Here is a 23,325-nt window from a genome sequence, read left to right as displayed (position 1 = left end):
TAAAGGAAGACTGACATAACTTGATTAAGAGAGCAAGGTGGGATTTTAGAAGGAAGGGCCAGCAAGTCATTATCTAACCCACAAATCTTGTCTCCATCTCCATGCTCTCTTACAGTGTACATCCTTACCTCTATATAACTTGGCCAGTGTTCGGCATTTTTCTATTTAAAAATAATTGGGGGAGTTCAGTGATACCTGAGACCTGATCTCACATGCCCCTAAACTTCTTAATTTGTAATATAGTATTGTACGGCTTTTCTAGCCTGCCACTGTTGAATTTAAATAATCTATTAGATAATCTTGGGATACCTTGCGAAGTTACTCTTATAAATTTTGGCCATCTTGCCATTACTTTTGGAACTTTTCTTTTCACTTTGCATCTTTCAAAAATATTTTTAAAAGTATTTTCCATTGTAATATTTTTGCCAAAACTTATAAAAACAAGATGTATAACTATATATTTTACATGTATGTCAATAATGTAAATTTTATAGATTTATATATGGATATAGATATCCTCAAAAAATCTGCCCAAGACTTCCAGGGGAGTATATGACTACATTCACATGTTTGTGAGCTTTTTGTAAAAGGTCTTTAATTCTTCTGTGCCCATGTCTTTTATTTATTTCCAATCATTTTTTGCAAAACTACTAATATTTTGTAAAATGGAATAATTACACAAGCATATCACTGAAGTCTTGGTGAGAAAGGAACAACTGCAAATGCAGTGGCTTAAAACAGCAGTTATTGCAATTTCTCATGAGTCTGGGACTTCCGATGGCATGGACTGGACTCTGCTGATGTTGGCTAGGTTCACTACTGCATCTACAGCCAGCTGGCAGGTGGTTTGTGGGCTAAGGGAACCTAGCATGGCTCCAACTGGGAAGATCTGCCTTTCCTTCATGGCTCTCTCAATGTTATTCAAGAGGGTAGCCAGGAAATGCTCTCACTGTGGCGGGAAGTTTTCAGAGCAAGGAAGCAGTCTCTACCGCAAAGGACATGGCTATAGGAGAGAAGAACTAGAACATCAAAGCCATTGAGTCTCACAGGACAGACGGCTTTGACTTTTCTTCTTTTCTATTAGCCCATGTATTGTAATTAGGTTGTGGTCATAGTTACAGAGTGTTCATTCACAGAATGGACTTTTGCATTTCCCTCCTATGGAATTTAGAAAATCACTAAAAATGTTCAGAATTATCCTGTTGCCACTACAGGCACAATTCATGGCAGAGGCAAGGGAAAACTGATAGCTAAACGCGGAATGCTGTCATAAATAGAAAACAATTAGAATGTAGATAAAACCAAGATGTGCTCCATTAATGGAACTTGACTCCTATAACCACAGAAAGACGTGTGTGTGAAAGGCAGGTAGTTTGGAGCTCTCACTAGATTATCTGGGCAATTCCCTTAATACTTAAGTGCTGGGTTATAAAGTCTTGATCTTTGATTTACTTTATCCCTCAATCATTATTTTCTGTGTTGCTTTAAATATATCTAATTTATAGTGCATCCATTTATATAGGCCAAATCGCTGAATTTGAAGAAATTTTAGGCCAGCGCCGCAGCTCAATAGGCTAATCCTCCGCCTGCGGCGCTGGCACACCGGGTTCTAGTCCCGGTCGGGGCGCCAGATTCTGTCCCGGTTGCCCCTCTTCCAGGCCAGCTCTCTGCTGTGGCCCAGGAGTGCAGTGGAGGATGGCCCAATGTCCTTGGGCCCTGCACCCGCATGGGAGACCAGGAGAAGCACCTGGCTCCTGGCCAGCACACCGGCCGTGGCGGCCGTTGGAGGGTGAACCATTGGCAAAAGGAAGACCTTTCTGTCTCTCTCTCTCACTGTCCACTCTGCCTGTCAAAAAAAAAAAAAAAAAAAAAAAAAAAAAAAGAAATTTTATATTTTTTCTATACTTTGAAATGAGGAATGGCAGCTCTAGTTAATTATCTTACTTAATATAAATAGAATGGACCATAGTTAATTTAGCAGTGAATTATGAATATCTAACTTAACTTGCAGTTGATAATATAATTAAATTTCCTTTAAGTGAGTTTTTAAAAATGAATAAAGTTTGATATAGTAGTGGAAATTGTGTGAGATAAATCCATAGCTATAAATACCTTTCTACCTGCTAATATAAATTTATTATTTAATATTAATGAAATTGTTCTTATTTAAAAAAATCTTCTCCTTCTCTCTTTGATACACACAGGTCTTTCTAGAGGCCTCACCAATTTAATTAATGGAGAAAGTCTGATGACCTCTGTTATATCATTAATTATATTTAACAGTGTTGTAAATACTAACTTCAGAAGACAACATAAGACAAACAGTACTTTAGGTAAGCACCTATTTTTTTCTTAATTACTTAAAAATCAGAATGCTTTATTTCTGAAAACTGACATGGATTTTTTAGTATCTTACCATAAGTCGTACTCTTAGAAATATAATACTCAGGGGCCAGCATTGTGGTACAGCAGGTTATGGCACTGCTTACAATGTTGACATCCCATATTGGAGTTCTGTTTGAGTTCTAGCTGCTTTATTTCTCATCCAGCTCCCTGATAATGCACCTGGGAAAGTGGTGGATGACGGCCAAGTATTCGGGCCCATGCCAAACATGTGGGAGATTCAGTTGGAGCTCTGGACTCCTGGCTCTGGCCTGGCCCAGCCCTGGGTCATTGTGGTCATTTAAGGAGTGAACCAGCATATGGGAGATCTCTTTCTCTTCCTCTCTATCATTCTGTCTTTCCAATAAATAAAATAAATCTTTTTAAACAACCAACAAAAAGGAATTGTGTAGTGATTCACTCTTTATATAACTCTACCACACATTCCTTATTTTAGTTTTGTCATGAGGTTTGATAGGGACTTTCCATGAGGATGCTTATAACAGCAGCATCCCACAGGCCTGATACGAATCAAAATACTAGACCACAAGAACAAAAGATGTTTTAATTTTTTTAAGATTTTATTTATTTGAGAGGTAGAGTTAACAGACAGAGGGAGTGCCAGAAAGAAGGGTCTTCCATCAGCTGGTTCACTCCTCAAATGGCTGCAATGGCCAGCACTGGGCTGATCCAAAGCCAGGATCCAGGAGCTTCTCCTAGGTCTCCCATGTGGGTACAGGGGCCCAAGCACTTGGGCCACCTTCCACTGCTTTCCCAGACCATATGTAGAGAGCTGGATTGGAAGAGGAGCAGCCAGGACATGAACTGGTGCCCATATGGGATGCTGGCACAACAGGCAAAGGTTTAGCCTACTATGCTACAGCATCAGCCCCCAGGTCTTGGATTCTAACCTATGGGGTGTTGGTGTGCTAAGCATCTAAACCACTGCACAAATACCTGTCCCTTAGGGTCTTTTATAAGAGCACTCATCCCAGTCATGAAGGTTCCACTCGCATGGTTGATCACCCTCCAAAGGCACCCCCACCTCTTAATCCCATCATGTTGGGAATTAAGCTTTCAGCATATGAATTTTGAGGGGACACATACATTCTTAGCAGATAATAAGATGAGAAAGATATACTTCCACTTCTCAGGTAGCTTACCAGCTAATGGGAAGAAGGCACTGTGAAGAAATGGTACACAAATTACTGCAGGTACAGTAAGTGCTTTAGAATTTCAAAGAGACAAATGTTCCTTGAAGGGATTAAGAAAAGCAGCTTGTGGAGGGTGATGTGGCCTAGTGGGTGAAGTCAACACTGGAAACCCATATTGAAGTGCCAGTTGGAGGCCTGCCTGTGCTGCTTATGAACTAGCTTCCTGCTAATGTGCTTGGGAAGGCAGCAGAAGATGGCCAAAGTAGGTGGGGCCCTGCCACCCACATGGGAGATCTGGATGGAGTTCTTCCTCCTGGTTTTGACCTGGCCCAGCACTGGCTGGTGCTGCCACTTGGGGAGTAAACAAACAGATGGAAGCACTCTCTCTCTCCCTCTCTCTCTCTGCTACTCTGACTTTCAAATAAATAAGCAAACAAATCTTCAAGCAACTTGAAGGCTGGGTAAGATTATGACAGATGGAAGTAGTAATAAGAAAGAACAATCCAAGAAGATGAGAAACGAAGGTGGAAACGTTCAGGGTAAAGTTGGAATGGAAAATAGAGTGAATTTAGGCTAGAAAAATAGGGTGGGACCAGTCAGAGGGTCTTAGGTGGCAGATTAATAAGTTTATCATTAATGGGCAAGTCCTTGGGTTTCCTCTGTGTAGGTGAGTACCTACCAGAGCTGTTTTGAAAAGAGTAATCTGCAAAGAGATGGAATAGAAGTTGAAACACTCATTATGATGAGACTCTCTTACCTAAGGTAGGAGCTTATTAGAGGGTAAGCAGAGATGGAAATTTTGGCTAAGGCATAAGAGTGAAATAACAAATCTTCAAGCAATTTGAAGGCTGCTTAAGATGTGGTAAATCTTGTTCATTCATGTGTACAGTCAATGATTATTTATTGAGTTCCTATCATAACGAGGCACTGCTGCTGTTAGGTGCAAGAGAAAAAGGAAGACTAAGAAAGGCCAGGTCCCTTCTCAGGGAGCTTGCCGTCTAATGAATGAGATAGATGACGAATCAAACAAGTAATTTCAAACTGTCATAAGTTTATTTAAAAAAGAAAAGAGCAAGGATTGTAAGACTTTTTTAATAAGGACAGATAACAAATAATTTAAGCGTTGTAGACTGTAAAGTTTCTGCCATTGTAGCACCAAAACAGCCACACACAGGGCATAAAGGAATGGGCATGGCTGTGTACCAATAAAACTTTATATACATAAGTGGGTGGAGGTTGAATTTGACCAACAGTCTGAGTCTGTCGTTGGCTGACTCATAATACAGTGGTAACCATTCCAGTTATAAGATCAACTGTTGAGGTAAGGCAGTGCGTGTGTTCAAGTGACACAGAGGTACTAGCCTAACACCATGGTCAAAATGCCAGTGTTGTTCACTCACTCGATCTCATCATGTAGGCAACTGTGTCACATCAACATCAAAAGATGAAGGGTGAGTAGAGTAAAACATTTTGAGAAACAGACCACATTCACAAAATTTATTATAATCTATTTTATTGTTGATGTCTAATTTATCAATGAAACTTTATCCTAAGTACATATGTTTAGGAAAAAGCATTGTATATATAGGGTGGGTTTCATACTATCCGTGGTTTCAGGCATCCACTTAGAACATATCCCCCAAAAGATGTTTTTTATGTGCTAAACATAAGATAAGAAAACAAGTCAAGTAGCTTTCCCACAAGTGGTGAGAGGAGGCAGCTTCCCTTTTCTTCTTTGGACTGTCTGTCTCCCATGAGGCAACACAGGAAACTGTCAACTCAGGGAAGAAGTGGACTTATGAGGCCATCTGCAGGACAGAGAGCAAAGCTACTAAGCTTTGGGATTGCAAGGTGCTCAACAGTTCTCTCTAATTACTTTCACATGGCCCTGAACCATAGTCATGTTTTTGTCTACTCTATCATGTGCATCTGTGAGTATAAAAAACGGATGGTATATGGACAATTATAATGAATAATTATAAAATATGCAGCTGCATAATCACTCACAACAAGACATATATGATTACAGCATCTCCTGATGCATTGTATGTGCCCTCTCTTTGGTCAAAACACCCATCTTCCTCCTACAGATATTGTTCTCAATGTCCAGTTTCTGAACGTCTGTATAGTGGATGGAGGCAGGTCCACAGGACCACTTTAAAGCATAAACATTCATAAAACTAAAAATATTTTCATAATAAAAATGAGATATTTACTTATTTTATTTTGTTGGCATTTTCAGTGATTATAATAGTCTTGAGAAACAGTTTGTATACTATTCTACTCACTAGATGTCTTCTTTGTCCTAATGCCTTCTGCAGTGTTGTCTCATTCCAGCACCACTCCAGTCCCTTGAAAAACAAATAATGTTTAGGAAGTATCTCCATGCCATGTTCTAACCCAACATAGGTCTGTATGATGCCAAAGCATCCACAGTGTTGAGGTGGGATTCTTCTACTGCCCTTCCTCCTTCAAATCACCTTTCCAACCACTCAGGAAGGGGAGGCTTTAGTTGTAATTGTTTGCCATGTCCCTGGATAGTGGTTCATTGCTAAGCATCCAGAGACCCTGTTTTCCTCTGTTCTGATCCACCTCTGCTTACCTTATTTATAATCATATCTAAAACTCAGAAGTGGACTACTGCTACCTGGAAGATCCATTCTGAGTGCCACTACCCCTATCATCTCTTCCTCAGATTACTTATCTACACTGTGGACAGTTACCCATAAAGCATACAAGGCATTTACAGTTAGCCTGGGGATATGCAAGCAATAAACTGATGAAGAGTTCCATATCTAGTGTTCATTTCCCCAAGTCATGCAGCTTGGAACACCTGTAGGGAACTGGGAACCTCAGTTCAGCATAGGAATTGTGCTTCAAATGTATGATGTCTGGGAAGCCATGAAAACACCCATACAAAATCTTCTAAAATCAAGAGTACAAAGAGAGGTGATCCTGTATGGCACTCAGAAATTTCACCATGAAACTTCCTGGAAATAAAACCTTCCTGAAGATAATTAAGAAGAAATTTCTGCTTCAGATACTTCCAAGAGAAAGGCAATTCTTGGGGTAACTGAAAAGATAAAGGAATACAAGTACACATGCCAGTTAGGAAGATCCATGTGTAGCTGCTAAACACAATCCAGTATTATACCAGGACACGCCGTTTCAGCTGGTCATGTCACCAGCTACTCTGCTTCTTTTTTTTTTTTTTTTTTTTTTTTTTTTTGACAGGCAGAGTGGACAGTGAGAGAGAGAGAGACAGAGAGAAAGGTCTTCCTTTTGCCGTTGGTTCACTCTCCAATGGCCCCCGCGGCCGGCGCACCGCGCTGATCCAATGGCAGGAGCCAGGTACTTCTCCTGGTCTCCCATGGGGTGCAGGGCCCAAGCACTTGGGCCATCCTCCACTGCACTCCCTGGCCACAGCAGAGAGCTGGCCTGGAAGAGGGGCAACCGGGACAGAATCCGGCGCCCCGACCGGGACTAGAACCCGGTGTGCCGGCGCCGCAAGGCGGAGGATTAGCCTAGTGAGCCGCGGTGCCGGCCCGAGCTGAAAGCCTTTTACCTCAGATCTAGAACAAGACAAAGATGTCTACTTTCACCACTGTCATTCAATGTGGTATTGGAGTTATTAGCAAGAGCAGTTAAAGGGAAAAAGAAACAGGGGCATCAAAAATGGGAGGGAGAAAGTTAAAATATCAATGTTTGGTGATGACATGATGTTGTATATGGAAAACCTAAGCACTCCACCTAAAAGCAGTTATAACTGATGAATCAAGTCAGTAAAGCACAGATTACACAAAATAAACATATTAAAAGCAGTAGTTTTTATATGCTAATGATGAGCTAACTAAAAGCAAAATCAAGGAAGAAATTTCATTTACAATAGCCACAAAAAATAAATATTTAGGTATAAATTTAACCAGAGACGTTTCTCTACAATGAAAATTATCAAACATTGATGAAAGAAATCATCAAGGATGCAAAAAAAGGAAAGATATTCCTTGATCATGGATTGGAAGAATTAATATCAATAAAATGTCTATACTATTATAAAGCCATCTACAGATTCATTGCAACTTACATCATAATACCAATGACATTCTTTACAGAATTAGAACAATCCTAAAATTCATATGGAATCACAAAAGTCCCTGAAGACCCAAAGTCAACCTGTTCAAAAAAATCAGTCTGGAGGCATCACAATAGCTGACTTCAAAATGTGCTACAAAGCAGCCGGCGCCGCGGCTCACTAGGCTAATCCTCCGCCTAGTGGCGCCGGCACAACGGGTTCTAGTCCCGGTCGGGGCGCCGGATTCTGTCCCGGTTGCCCCTCTTCCAGGCCAGCTCTCTGCTGTGGCCCAGGAGTGCAGTGGAGGATGGCCCAGGTGCTTGGGCCCTGCACCCCATGGGAGACCAGGAAAAGCACCTGGCTCCTGGCTCCTGCCATCAGCGCGGTGCGCCAGCCGCAGCGCGCCGGCCGCGGCGGCCATTGGAGGGTGAACCAACGGCAAAGGAAGACCTTTCTCTCTGTCTCTCTCTCTCACTGTCCACTCTACCTGTCGAGAAAAGAAAAAAAAATGTGCTACAAAGCTATAATAATTAAAACAGCATGGTATTGGTATAAAACCCAACACATAGATCAATGAAACACAATAGCCAGAAATTAATCCATGTACATACAGCCAATTGATTTTTTGACCAAAGTCCCCAGACCATACACTGAGGTAAGGATAATCTCTTGAATAAATGATGCCAGCAAAACTGAATGTATATATGTAGAAGAATGAAATTAGAGCTCTACCTCTCACCATATATCAAAGGTCTAAATTTAACACTTAAGACTATGAAGTTTCTGGAAGAAAATTTAGGGAAAACCCTAAATGATGACGACTTCCTGGATAAGACCTCCAAAATACAGGAAACGGCAGCAAAACAAATGAGATTATATCAAACTTGGAAGCTTCTTCACAGTAAAGGAAACAATAGAGTGAAGAGACATCCAACAGAATGGGAAAAAATATTTGCAAGCTACTTATCTGACAAAGGATTCATAATCAGAATGTTTCAGCAATTCAAAAACACAATAATAAAAACAATAGTCCTGTTAACAAATGGGCAAAAGACTTCAATAGACAGTTCTTAAAAGAATAAATACAAATGGCCAGCAATACATAAAAAAGTGCTCAACATCACTAGCTATAAGGGAAATGCAAATCAAAAACACAATGAGATATCAAATCACCACTGTCAGAATACTATTTTATGAAAGAGAGTAGCAAATGCTAGTGAGGATGCAGAGAAAGGAGAACTCTTATACACTGTTGGTGGGAATATATGTATTAGTACAGCCATTGTGGTAAACAGTGTAGTTAAAAAATGAGGAACAGACTTGGTATACAATCCAGCAGTCCCACTCCTGGGTATGTACCCAAATGACATGAACACACTGTATCAAAGAGAAACTCACATCACCATGTTTATAGCAGCACTGTTCACAACAGCCAAAACATTGAATCAACCAAGGTTGATTTTATTTACATGTGTATGTATATATGTGATGGAATGTACAAGATTCACACACACACACACACACACACACGATAGAATAATATTCAGCTGTAAAAAATGAATGAAATTCTATCACAATAAAAATGTTGCAACTGGAGCACAATCATGCTGAGTGAATATGCAAGATATATGTGAAAGCTAAATTTTTTTTAAAAAATCAACACCAAAAAATAAAACAGAAAGCAGTGTTTGTGTGTACCTGTTTTGTTGTAAGTAGAGTGTTTTGTCTCAGCTTTAAAAAAATTTTTGTCAAATATTTTTAGGCAAGTAAAGGAAGAAAGTTGATTTTTCCTGTATATATTTCCCTGCCTATTTTTTTCAGTTGCAATGTGGTTTTGTGCTTTAAAAGTAAACCAAGAAAATACTTCTATTTTTACAATAAAATTATATACTACTAGTTTTAGTAATCTGTGGTAGTTTTAAAATATATTGTATATGAGTGAAATTGACATTGTTTCATTTGATTATTTTTATAGCCCTTGTCTATATTCTTGCTGAACTATGGTCTTCTTACTTCTTACTTTTTATTGATGCACTCTTTATTGAGAGGAGCATTAAGCCTTTGACTATAATGTAAATTAAGATTGTGTTTCCTCAAAGAAATAAAATTTTTAATTAAAAAATAAATTTTAAAAAATTGGAAAGAAATAAAGATGCTTAATAGTCTTTACCACTATTTTATTTATATCAACTGACACAATTGTAAATTGTTACTTTTTAAAATAACCATAATTTTTCATAAACCATGTAATTATTTAAATTGTTACTAATCTTGAAGTTAGCACATACTTCATAATGGCAGAAAATTAAGAAAAGTTATTGCACCCAGAGTTGTTGCCTTTTCCAAATTGGGACTAAGAATTTAAGAACAGGGGCTGGCGCTGTTGTAGCTGGTAAACCCATCACCTGTGATGCCAGCATCCCATATGGGTACCAGTTTGAGTTCTGGCTGTTCCACTTATCATTCAGCTCCTTGCTAATGTGCCTGGGAAGGCAGCAGAAGAAGGCCCAAGAGCTTGGGCCCCTGCCACCAACGTACAAGACTTGGAGGAAGCTCCTGGATCCTGGCTTCAGTGTGGCTCAGCTCCGGCTGTGGACCTTTCCTTCCATGCCCTCCCCACCAATGGGCATCAGGGGCGAAGAGTCACAATAGGATCCTTTCTCCCTTTATCCTGTCACCTCAGAGCACCAGTGTTGGCTGTACTTCCCAAATTTCACTGTGGGTTGTGCTGTGGGTGGTGTCATTGCTGTTTTTCTATGGACCATCCTTTGCTTCGGTTTAGTTCCTGCTTTTGATCTCTCCACTGGAGTCAGCCCTTCTGGCTTTCTGAACCCCAGGACTCACTCTCACCTGGAAGTCGTATTTTGACCTTCTGTTGCTCACTCCGTGAAGGTGGGGAGGACTTCCTTGCACATTGGCATGCCAGATTCCAGGGACTGAATCCACCATGGGTTCAAAGCTCCTTGCTTTTCTGGAAAAGGCATCATTAATTCACTTGGGAAAAGTGATTGAAACAAATATAAAAATATCAACAACAAAAGAGCAACTATCTTTTGGTGCAATCATTCCACTTATAGGATTGAAGGAAATAATCAGAAAAGAACAAAAAACTTATTTACAGAAATATACACTTCTGCAGTGTTTACTTGGTGGGGGGGAAGGGAATTAAAACAATTAGAAAGCCCCCCCAAAGGAAGGAATGAGTCAGTTTGGAAGTCTAACACAAAATAGCAGGTTCACCCTGTTTCCATGGTATATTCCATTAGATCCAAAATGTAACTTGTATGAGTTTGAACCTCCTAACTTACTGTCCATTCCTGTATCTCCACAATTTATTACATCATTTGATCTGCAGTAATCACTGGATAGATGTATATGCCTTAATGGAGACTTAAATGTAAAACACTCTTAGACTACACTAATCAAATTTTACAATTTAAGCATGGCTTTCAGTGTTTGATTAGAAACTCTTTCAAATGAGAAATCAGAAAATACTGCACATCATCCCCAAGACAATGAACTGTCTTATCAATATTGTTTTAAATTACTAAATTATAAATGTATGTAGATGTAGTGTACAATATAATATGGAATGATTCAAACAATTAACATACATCATTTCACCTATGGTTTTTTTGTGAGATATTTGAAATTTAGTTATTTTGACACATATAGTACAGTATGATCGACTATGGTCAATCTACAACTTATTTCTTCTTTGCGTCTGAATCATTTTACCTTTTAGTCAATAATTCCCCTTCCCTCTCTCCTCATTCCCTATATCTGGCCTATAGCAAATCAACTGTCCACTTCTCTAAGTTCAAATTTGTTAGATTTCACATACAAGTGGGATCATGTGATATTTTTCTTTTTGTGCCTGGCCTATTTCACTTAGTGTGTGCCCTCTAGTTTCACCCTTGTTACTGCAAATGACAGAATTTCCTTCTTTTGAAAGGTTAACTAACATTCCATTGTGTATGTATACCACATTTTCTTTATCCATTCCCTCACTGATGGGCACTTAGGTTGATTCTGTATCTTAGAAGCAAATAACGAATGTTTTAAATGAACAAAGGACTGAAAAAATATTTCTCAAAAGCAAACATCCAAAATAACCAACAAACACATGAAAAAATATTCAGCGTCATTAAACATTAGGGAAATGCAAATTAAAACCACAATAAGATATCATATAACAGCTGTTAGACTGCTTTTCTTATCAGAAAGATGATAGATAAGATGCTGAGCATGCCAAAAACAGGAAATTCCTGTATATTGTTGATGGGAATAAAAAGTTGTACCGCCATAATGGAAAAAAGAATGAAGGCTCCTCAGAAAACTTAAATAGAATTATCATATGATCCAGCAATCACACTTCTTGGTATATATCCAAAGGAATTAAAGTCAATACGTCTTATGAATACTTACACTCCGAAGTCCACTGAAGAAATGAACTAAGTTTAAAGATAATGAAAAAAGACAGGTTGACCCAGAGTCCACTTAAAACTAAGAGCAAGTAGGTTCTATTAACTATTTTCTATCTGTTGCTCTTTTTTGTAGGCTCTCAAGTCATGTATGGAATTTGGTCATATTTCATTGCAAGTTTCTTGTTTGGAATTCTAAGTTCAAAACTGATTCAATTGTGGATGTCAACAGTTTTTGGTGATGATGTCAATTATATAAGTCTCATCTTTTCCCTCCTATACCTCATCTTTTATATTTGTAAGTGAGGGGCCAATGCCAAAAATTGAATGATATTGACAGATTCAAAATAATATGGGGGTGGGGGGCGCTGTGGTGTAGCGGGTAGAGTCACTGCCTGCAGTGCCAGCATCTCATATGGGCACTGGTTTGAGACCCAGCGGCTCCACTTCCAATCCAGCTCTCTGCTATAGCCTGGCAGTGCAGTGGAGGATGGCCCAAGTCCTTGGGCCCCTGTACCCGCATGGGAGACCTAGAGGGGGCTCCTGGCTCCTGGCTTTCAATTAGCGCAGCTCCAGCCATTGTGTCTATTTGAAGAGTGATCAGTGGATGGAAAACCTTTTTCTCTCTCTGTCTCTACCTCTCTCTGTAACTTTTTCTAATAAATGAAATTAATTTTTTTTAAAAAAATGTAAAGCCAAAATGAGTATTTAAAACCTTGCTTTTATAGTTAAAATTTAATTGCATCATTGTTGGCTATGTTTGGAAATTTATTTAAAGTTCTATTTTAGTTCATTTCTATTAATAATCTATAGGTATATATATGCAAGGGATATATATTCCATTTTGGGAAGTAAAACTTTATGTATCTTATAAAGCAAACATATAAATTGTTATTTAAATACTTTTGTACTCATAATTATTTTTTGTCCATTTGGCTATGAAATATACTTTTCTTGATAACTCATATCATATGGTAGCTTTTTTTTCTCTGTATCTCTCTGCCTAACAAATAATTTAAAAGTTTTAAAAAATTGTACCTGAATTCTTATCAATGGAAGTATAGGTGTTCTTTTTTTCAAACACTAATCTCTATATTGTACCATAGTTTTTGAATTTTCCCACAGGGATAATATGGCACTTTCATAGGCTTAAGGGAGAAACAACTCTGACGGAGCTACTTTTAAGAATATTCCACAGAGGTAGATGTTGTGGTACAGTGGATTAAGCTGCCACTTGGGACACCTACATCCCACTTCAAAGTGCCAGTTTAAGTCCTGGCTTCTCCTCTTCCAGACAAGCTTCCAGCTCAGGCACACTGGGAGGTGGTAGATGATGGCTTAAGGGGTTGGAGCCCTACAGTCTCACTTGGGAGACCTGGATGGAGTTCCTTGATCTTCACTTCAGCATGGCCTACTCCAGACTGTCCTGGGCATTTGAGTAGTGAACGAGTGGATGGAGAGCTCTCTCTCTCTCTCTCTCTCTCTCTCTCATCTCTCCCTCTCTGCCTGTTCCCCCCAACCACCACTCTGCCTTTCAAGTAGAAGATAGATAGGTAGATAGATAGATAGGCAGAGTGGACAGTGAGAGAGAGAGACAGAGAGAAAGGTCTTCCTTTTGCCGTTGGTTCACCCTCCAATGGCCACCGTGGCTGGCGCGCTGCGGCCGGCACACCGTGCTGATCCGATGGCAGGAGCCAGGTACTTCTCCTGGTCTCCCATGGGTTGCAGGGCCCAAGCACTTGGGCCATCCTCCACTGCACTCCCTAGCCACAGCAGAGAGCTGGCCTGGAAGAGGGGCAACCGGGACAGAATCTGGCACCCTGACTGGGACTAGAACCCGGTGTGCCGGTGCCGCAAGGCAGAGAATTAGCCTAGTGAGCCACGGCGCCGGCCAGAATAAATATATTTTTAAACATCTCTCAAATAGATCATACTTTATTATGCTTTTTGTCCCCCACAATAAGTTCATTAAACCAAAATAATGCTGGGGGGAGTAGATCTGTGTTGAGTTGCTTCTGGCCAAACTTCCTTAGTCCTCTCACAGTATCAAACTGTTTCTATCTTCTACTATCACCCAGGCCAAAGGCATATGATGGGATCTGTTCCATTCAGAACTCATCAGGTCATTTCCATTTCAACTCTGATGAGCTCCCTGAAACTATCCGACCTGTATAGGGTGTTCCAGCCTCATTAGCAGACATGAAGTATTTCATTAGCTTCATATGTTGCCAATGATTTGCATCGAAGGGTCATTATATATATATATAATATATATATTATAGACTTTACTGTAAAGTTGGATGTAAATTCAAGGATGAAAAAGAACAATTGGTGGTGGTAATAAGATGCAATATTTCCCAGTTGTTGCCAAGTGGGGTAGTCTCTCTATAAAGTCACCATACTAGCAGATATTTGATATTTTAATCTTGTAAATGTTGTGCTGTTATTCATATTAATATTTTGTGTTTATCCCCTTCTAAAAATAGGTGAACTAGTTGGAATGTCTGGAATATTCACCCTGACCATTATGGGCCTTTTTTTAAATTCTACAAGTTTCAAACCAGGAGTTGAAGTACTTCTTCTCGAGTGAGTGGCTAGAATATTTTTACTTTGTTTCATACATGAGAAGCAATACCATTATAGTTGTAAGTACAGATGTACTAAAAACTCTTCATAAATCTCTTTGGCCTGTACAATTTGTAATCTCACCTTGAATTCACATTGGTCTTTTTTCCCCTAACTCTTCAAGCCTTTGACCATCTACTCTGCTTTTTCCAATCTAAAATTCATGCTTGATAGACAGGGTCAGGATTAAGATAAGAGAAGTGAAGCAGTCACCTCAGGCATGAAATTTAAGAGGCATCAATACATAAAGTAATTGAGATAAATCATATTGTAGTGCAATATTTTTTAAAATGGAAATTAATGCAAAAAATTAAAGGTCAATATTTCAAGGATGATGAAGAGATGCTACATAAAGCAAATTAAAAGATTAAGCCAGGACACTTGAATAAGATTGATAGTATTATAAAAGACAGTATGGCCAGGGGAAGACATTTGGCCTAGCAGTTAAGATGCCTGCTAGGACACCATTGTACCTGGGAGTATTTGGATTCAATTCCTTGCTCTGGCTCTGACTCCAGCTTCCTGATAATATGCATCCTGGGACAGCAAATGATGGCTCAAATAGTTGGATACCCAGATTGAGTTCCTGGCACGCATCCTATTAGCTATAGATCAAAGTTATTTTAATGGTAACATTCTGTAATTTGTCCCCGTGATACAATTTTTTTTTGACAGGCAGAGTGGACAGTGAGAGAGAGAGACAGAGAGAAAGGTCTTCCTTTGCCGTTGGTTCACCCTCCAATGGCCGCCGCGGCCAGCGCACCGCGCTGATCTGATGGCAGGAGCTAGGTGCTTCCTCCTGGTCTCCCATGGGGTGCAGGGCCCAAGCACCTGGGCCATCCTCCACTGCACTCCCTGGCCACAGCAGAGAGCTGGCCTGGAAGAGGGGCAACCAGGACAGAATCCGGTGCCCCAACCGGGACTAGAACCCGGGTTGCCAGCACCGCAGGCAGAGGATTAGCCTATTGAGCCGTGGCACCAGCCCCCATGATACAATTCTTATTCATTTCTGCCACCCTCATCCTCACCCACTCTGCTTGAGCCACACTGATCACCTTGCCACTCCTTAAGCAAGTTAAATATATTACCCTATTCAGCTCTGTGTCCTTGTGCTTCCGCTCTTAGAAGGAACTTTCCCACACACACTGGCAAAAGTGACTTCCTCACTTTGTTCATGTTTCTATTTATGTACCACCTTGTTAAAAAGATATCCCCAAATAAAAACTACCTCCTTGCCAGACAGCACAATATTTTATTCTTGGAAAATTGACCTCCCCCAAATGTCCAGCCAGTTAGTTGTTTTCTTTTCTCCAGTTTATTATTGGTCAATAAAAATGTGGATGTCAGATCTCTGAAAATCAAAATCTTGATGGTGAGATCAAAGGGCTTCTGATTTTTAAAAGCTCGTCCCAGGTGACACATATATATAGATAACATTGTAGTTCATTGCTTCTCAAAACAACTAGTTTATTAGCACAAGTCATGATCAACAAATGAAGGAAAGAGACTTTTAAAAATATTCACAGGCTCTGTTTTTGTGTGCCTACATAATATTATGTGTACACACACAGAAACGTGTGCAAGTGCATGCACACATCTACTGGATGGGTTTGGAGCTCGGGTGTTGGTCTCCCACCCACCTCAAACTCAAAGGAAACTGATTCCTAAGAGAATATGATTTCATCCGCATCACATTTCTCTGATTAATTTTAAGTATGAAAGTACCTTGACAGCTTCTCAATATTTTTGGCTTAGCTAATTAAAAAGACTGATTTGGAATGTTCAGAGGCATTTTTTCCACTAGGAGAAGTTTTTAAACTGTGTGTTAAGTCAATGATAAAATGTTCTTGTGGCTCACAGTCGTCATTCACTTGACTGAATTATCCTAGTCAGCATTTACTGATCCTGTTAATTGTATGGATAATGTGTACAATGCTTTGAGGGATTCTTTTGGGGAGAGGCTTATGCACATGTTTCAACACTTGAGTTTTTTTTTTTTTTTTTGATAATGAAGTCAAAAGAAGGAAAAGTATAAAAATTATACACTTGTCATAAAATATGTCTTAGTGAGTTTTCCTGCAAGTTTGTGTGGGATGGATTAGTTAAACACCAGAAAATAACAGAAGTTAAAATATGATCATCCATTTTCTTTACCTGGTCATCAGTTGATCATATCAAAATGTGATATATACACATAAAGGACTACAACTCAGCTATAAGTAAGAATGAAATATTGACATTCACAACAAAATGGAACTACAAATCATTATGCTAGAAAGACAAATGTCACATGCTTTCTCTTACATATGAAAATCAGTATATAGGTATTTGGTATATAGTATTGTCTTCTCTGAATTATACCATGGCAATATACCCATTTTCTTCAATTTATGGTCTTTATTAGGAATCACATATCTTGTTACATTAATTGGCTGGTTTTCAAGAAAAATAGCATATACGTGAATATTTAATATACATGTGAATTGACTATGAAAAAACATTAAAATTATTAAATATTTAAATTTAAAAATAAATTAAAAAATAAAAGTCTTTAAATGGCTGCACATGTTAAAACAAAGGAATGCTAGTTTATAGTCTGAGTACTAAACAAATTTTTAGTAACAGAAAAATATTTTGTACAATACAAAATAATATTTCTTAGACTTTTTATGTTGATCTTAACTTGAATTCAAATAGCATTCATATGACTTTTTAGTTTTTTCTATTTATTTTATTAAAATGTGGAAATTAAAGACATAAAATACATAGAAAGGAAGAAAGAGTAAGTTTAAAAATTATTTTCCATATTCACACCACCAAAATGTGATCAATATTGCTTTTTGAGAATCCTTCTCTAAAAAGTACTTATTTGTGAGGAAGAGAGACACAGAGACAGGCAGACAGAGATTTCCCATCTGCTAATTCACTCCCCCCAATGCCTACAATAGTTGGAGCTTGACCAGGTTTAAATCAGTTCAGAATTTAATCCAGGTCTCCCACATGGGAGGCAACTATCCAACTACTTGAGCCATCACCTGTGCCTCCCAAAAGTGTGCATTAGCAGGAAGCAGGAATTGGGAGTACTCAGGCACTCTGATTGGGGATATATGTATCTACAGTGGTATCTTAATCACTTCATCAAATGCCCATCCACTGAGCACCCTTTTATTTAAGTTGCTCTGCCTATGGCTGATAAGAACACGAGCTTTGGGAATGATATAGAATTCCCCTAGACTGAAGCACTTGTACAGGCATTTTTATTAATAACATTTTAAAAAGCAAAAGAAAACACAATGAAATGAATCGGGAAAATCATACATGAACAAATGAGAAGCTTAATAAACATATTGAAGTCATAAAAAAGAAACAAATTCTGCAGCTGAGGAATACAATGACATATGAAAAATTCAAGAAAGATTTTTAAGAACAAACTTCATTACACAAATGAGATAAGCAACCTCAACAACACGTCCTTTGAAATTAGCCAGTTAGAGGACCAAAATGAAAAAAAAAAAAGAAAGAGTGAAAGAATTAAAAAAGCACAAGGGGCCTATAGGACATCATCAAGTGAGCTTGTATATACATGAAGGGAGGTTAATAAAGAGAAGAGAGGGAAAGGAATAGAAGGCTTATTTAAAGAAATAATGGCTGAACGCATCCCATATCTAGAAAAAGAGGCATCTTGATTCATGAAGTCCAAAAATTCTAGAAAAATTGTCCCTTAAGAATAAAGGAGAGATTAATATTTTCTCAAGTTGACAAAATTGGAGAGCTTACCCCACTAAATCTGCCTTACAGGAAATGCTAAAGAGAATTCTTCAAGTTGAAAAAAAAATACAAATAAACAATGTGAAAATATGTGAAGGTCTAAACCTCACCGCTAAAGGCAGACATAAAGGCAGATACAGACCATTGAAGAACTGTAATGGTGGCACATAACCGGTTTTTAACATCATATGTAAATTAACAACAATTTACTAAGAACACTATCACCACAAAAGAAAGAAATAAAATCTGGCATCGATGACCTAGAATATGTGATACAAAAGTAAAGTGTAGATTTTCTTCTGCAAATGAAGTTAAGATATTATCAGCTTTAAATAGAATGCAGTAACTATAATAAGATTAAGTAGTACTGACCTACCCAAAACCACTTTAAAAGTAAATGGACGATAGACTCCCATCAAAGAACATAGAGAGGTAACTAGATTTTTGAAAACTCCAAAATGCACTTTGTATAGGAGAGACTCACTTTAAAGACAGTTATGCCGATTTGTACACTAAAAAATGTAAAACACAGAAAATACACCGAGCAAGATACAAATAAATGGAAAGACATCCTTTATTCATGTCTTAGAATTATTATTATGAAAGTCTTCATGCTACCCAAAATAATCTACAGATTTAATGCGATCTTTAGCAAAATCTCAATGACATTCTTTACAGAAAAAAATTCTAAAATTCATATTGAACCACACAGGATCCTGAAGCCAAAACAAAATCATCAAAAAAGAGCAGAGGCCAGCAGTGTGGCATAGTGGGCTAAGCCTCCGCCTGTGGCATCAGCATCCCATATGGGTGCCTGTTCATGTCCTGGCTGCTCCTCTTCCAATCCATCTCTTTTCTTATGGCCCGGGGAAAGCAGTAAAGATGGTCCAAGTGCTTGGGCCCCTGCACCCACGTGACAGACCCACAAGAAGCTCCTGGCTCCTGGCTTCGGATTGGCTCAGCTCCAGTTGTTGCAGCCATTTGGGGAGTGAACCAGCAGATGGATGGCCTTTCTATCTCTTCTTCTCTCAGTAACTCTACCTCTCAAGTAAATAAATAAATAAAATCTTTTAAAAAAAAAAAAAGAAGAAGAAGAAGAGCAAAGCTGTAGATATTACACTTCCTGATTTTAAAATATATTACCTCTTTTTCCTTCAGCACACCACCAAAGACCCTGGTGTCGCCATGGGCCACTGCCCAACCCAGTGGCAGCACTGAATAGTGCCTGGTAAGCTCACATGTGAAGCCCACCAAATCTGGAGTTCTTTTCCTTTCTGCAGCTACTGATATTTTAAGAACAAGCCATACCCTAAGTCTTGTTTCTGCTGAGGTGTCCCCGATGCCAATATCGCATCTTTGATCTGGGCTGGAAGAAGCCAAAGTGGATGAGTTTCCACTGAGTGGCCCCATGGTGTCATGAATATGAGCAGCTGTCTTCTGAGGCCCTGGAGGCTCCCCATTTTGTGACAGCAAATACATGGTAAAAAGCTGTGTCAAAGATGATGTGGCTTTCATATCCAAGTGCGGCTCCACCCCTTCCATGTCATCCAAATCAACAAGATGTTGCCCTGTGCCGGTGCTGACAGGCTGCAGACAGGTATGTGGGGTGCTTTTGGAAAGCCCCAAAGGCACAGTAGCCAGAGTTCACATTGCCATCATGTCCATCGGCACCAAGCTGCAGAACAAGGAACATGTGGTTGAGGCCCTACGCAGGGCCAAGTTCAAGTTTCCTGGCCACCAGAAGATAACACATCTCAAAGAAGTGGGGCTTTACCAAGTTTAATGCAGATGAATTTGAAGACATGGTGGCTGAGAAGCGGCTCATCCCAGACAGCTGTGGGATCAAATACATTCCCATGGGCCCTTAGACAAGTGGCGGGCCCTCCACTCATGAGGGCTTCACTCTCCTGTGCTTCTTAATCATCAATAATACATCTGGATGCCTGTTAAAAATAAAAATATATTACAAAAAATTACAAAGTTACAGTAATCAAAAACCACACAACAGCATAAAAACACATAAACACATACAACACATAGACCAATACAATGGAATAAAAAGCCCCAAAATAAATCCAAGAATTTAAAATCAACTGCCCTTTGACAAAGATTCCAAAATACATGATAGGCAAAGGCTAGTCTCCAAGTAATTGGTATTAGGAAATATGAATATCCACATTCAAAAGAATAAAACTAGACCTTATTTCACATCACATAAAAAATCAACTCAAAATTAAATAAAGACTTAATAGGACACAAAATTATAAAATTAGAGGAAAACAAAGATAAAATGCTTTTTTTGATAGGCTAATCCTCCGCCTTGTGGCGCTGGCACACAGGGTTCTAGTCCCGGTCGGGGAGCCGGATTCTGTCCCGGTTGCCCCTTTTCCAGGCCAGCTCTCTGCTGTGGCTAGGGAGTGCAGTGGAGGATGGCCCAGGTGCTTGGGCCCTGCACCCCATGGGAGACCAGGATAAGTACCCGGCTCCTGCCATCGGATCAGCGCGGTGCGCCGGCCGCAGTGCTCCAGCCGTGGCGGCCATTGGAGGGTGAATCAACGGCAAAAGGAAGACCTTTCTCTCTGTCTCTCTCTCTCACTGTCCACTCTGCCTGTCAAAAAAAAATGCTTTTTTTGAGAGAGACAAAGAGGCAGAGACAGACAAACGTGATCCCATCTACTGGTTCACTCCCCAAATGCCCATAATGGCCAACACTGGGGCTAGAGCTGGGAGCTGGGAACTTGAGTGGCAGGAATTTAATTACTTAAGCTATCACAGCTGACTCTAAGGGTCTGCCCTGGTAGGAATCTGGAGTCAGGAGCCAGAACTAGAAATCAAACCCAAGAATTTTGATATAGGAAGCAGCTTTCTAACAGTGATTTTGCAATGATTTTTGGATATGATCCATAAATCACAGGGAAATAAGCAAAGCTAGATAGGTAGGATACATAAAAGTGAATGTTTTCAAACCATAAATCTGACAAGGGGTTAATATCCAAAATGCACAAGGAACTCACATAACTCAATGACAATAAAAATCAAATAATCCAATTAAAAATTAGTAAGGAATCTCAGAACACATTTCTCAAAAGATGACATATCAGTGGCCAATGGGTATATGAAGATGCTCAACATTGCTAAACATTAGGGAAATGCAATCAAAACTGCAATGAGATGTCACCTTATACCTATGAGAATGACTACTATCAGAAAGAAAAAAGGCAGTAAGTGTTAGCAAGAAACTGGAGAAGAGGGGACGCTTGTATACTGTTGGAGAGAATCTCAATTGATACATATTTACTATAGAAAACAGTATGAAAGTTCCTAAAAAATAAAAAAGGACCTACCATATGACCCATCAATCTCATTACTGGGTAATTATCCAAAAGAAATGAAATCAGTATATCAGAGAAATATCTGCACTTCATGTTTTTGTAACACTATTTATAATAACCAAATTATGGAATCAACCCAAATGTCTGTTGACAGAAGAATGGATGAAGAAAACATGTGATATGATAGGTAGGTAGGTAGATAGATAGATAGATAGATAGATAGATAGATAGATAGATAATGTGTGTGCGCCTGTATGCATAGATTCAGGAATTGTCCAGCATATATGTATATATCAGGGAAACATAATAGAATATTATCTTTGGAAAAGAATATCATGCCATTTGCAACAACATGGGCAAACCAGGAGAACATTATACCAAGTGAAATAAGGCAGAAAAACAAATACTGCATAATCTTACTTACATGTGACTCCAAAATTCTCAGTCTTGAAGAAGTACAGAGAATGGTGGTTGTCGGGTAAAAACTGCATAAAAAGCGAGAAACAATGCTTTAGTTAGGCAAGATGAATAAGCTTTGGAGAGCTAATATATAACATGATGGTGACTTTAGTTAACAATACTGTATTGTATGTTTAGAAGTTGATAAAAGAGGATAATATGTTCTCCTAACATGCACGCGGGCGCACACACAGACACACACACACACAAAACTAAGTATATGAGGTGATGAATATGTTAACTAGCTTGAGATTGTGGCCATCATTTTATACTATATATGTATAACAAAATGTAAGTTTGTACAACTTAAATATACATAGTTTCTATTTGTCAATTATCCCCCATAAGCTTAATGAGAGAACGGGGTTCTTTTAATGCCTTAATGCTTCTCTCTTCGTACCAAATTTTAAGTACCTTGAGTGTTGATAAATGCCTTATTCATCTTTTTTCCTTATTAATGAATGGCACAGTATGTAATATGAGTAAATCTTGCAATGAACATTATAATTAACTATACTTAAATTTTTTCCTGAAAAATGCAGATTCTGGAATTGTTTATCATTTGTTGCTTTTCTCATGGTGTTTTCTTTCACTGGACTTCTAATCCCTGCACATACATATTTATATATATCATTTTCTGACATATATTATTCAATAAATATATACTTCACACTGATTGTTTTAAGGTAAGAGTACCATTTGAATTTTTGTATTTATAGGAGGTTAAGATCTTCTGTTAAATAATAAAAAGGTTTCCTATCTTAGATTGAACAATTGACTCAAACTTCTCCAGGAATCATCAACAAATTAATGCATAATATATTTTCAAATTTTTAACTGAATTTCAAAGCAATGTAAATACCTTATAAAGTTTTTTGAAAAAATAGAAAGAAAGAAAATATATTTCATAATTTTAACACCTAGAGGTAACCACTGTAAATACTTGGCATATTTTATCCAGTGTTTCTTTTTCTATGAGGTTTCATGAAGCTAAACACCTATCATACACAGAAATCTGATCTTGTGTTTTTGCTTAGCATTACATAACAAGCTATTTTGAATTAAAGTTAGAGTTCAAAATCAATTTTTAAAAAGCACAGAAAAATTCT

General features: G+C 38.6%; 1 protein-coding gene, 1 long non-coding RNA gene and 1 pseudogene across 2 annotated transcripts in view; 2 read left to right on the top strand and 1 right to left on the bottom strand.

The window, feature by feature from the left end:
* Positions 1 to 23,325, top strand: part of SLC9C1 (solute carrier family 9 member C1) — a 90,060-nt gene that overhangs the window by 6,392 nt on the left and 60,343 nt on the right. Inside the window, exons 5-8 of the mRNA XM_008266956.5 lie at positions 2,205 to 2,333; positions 12,169 to 12,330; positions 14,519 to 14,618; positions 22,759 to 22,902. Coding sequence (XP_008265178.3) covers positions 2,205 to 2,333; positions 12,169 to 12,330; positions 14,519 to 14,618; positions 22,759 to 22,902 — 535 coding nt within the window. The remainder of the gene's footprint in view (positions 1 to 2,204; positions 2,334 to 12,168; positions 12,331 to 14,518; positions 14,619 to 22,758; positions 22,903 to 23,325) is intronic.
* Positions 5,025 to 11,032, bottom strand: LOC149127005 (uncharacterized). The gene is made up of 3 exons (XR_016232431.1): positions 10,459 to 11,032; positions 5,825 to 5,887; positions 5,025 to 5,344 (listed from the first exon to the last, which is right to left on the bottom strand). It is a non-coding gene; the product is annotated as an uncharacterized LOC149127005 (long non-coding RNA).
* LOC138849449 (large ribosomal subunit protein uL16-like) lies at positions 18,923 to 20,319 on the top strand (annotated as a pseudogene).

This window comes from Oryctolagus cuniculus, chromosome 4, assembly GCF_051225735.1.
Source record: "Oryctolagus cuniculus isolate XC-2025 breed Fujian yellow rabbit chromosome 4, ASM5122573v1, whole genome shotgun sequence".
Lineage (NCBI taxonomy): Eukaryota > Metazoa > Chordata > Mammalia > Lagomorpha > Leporidae > Oryctolagus > Oryctolagus cuniculus.
Note: the sequence above shows the minus strand (reverse complement) of the source record. Positions and strands in the feature narration are given on the sequence as shown.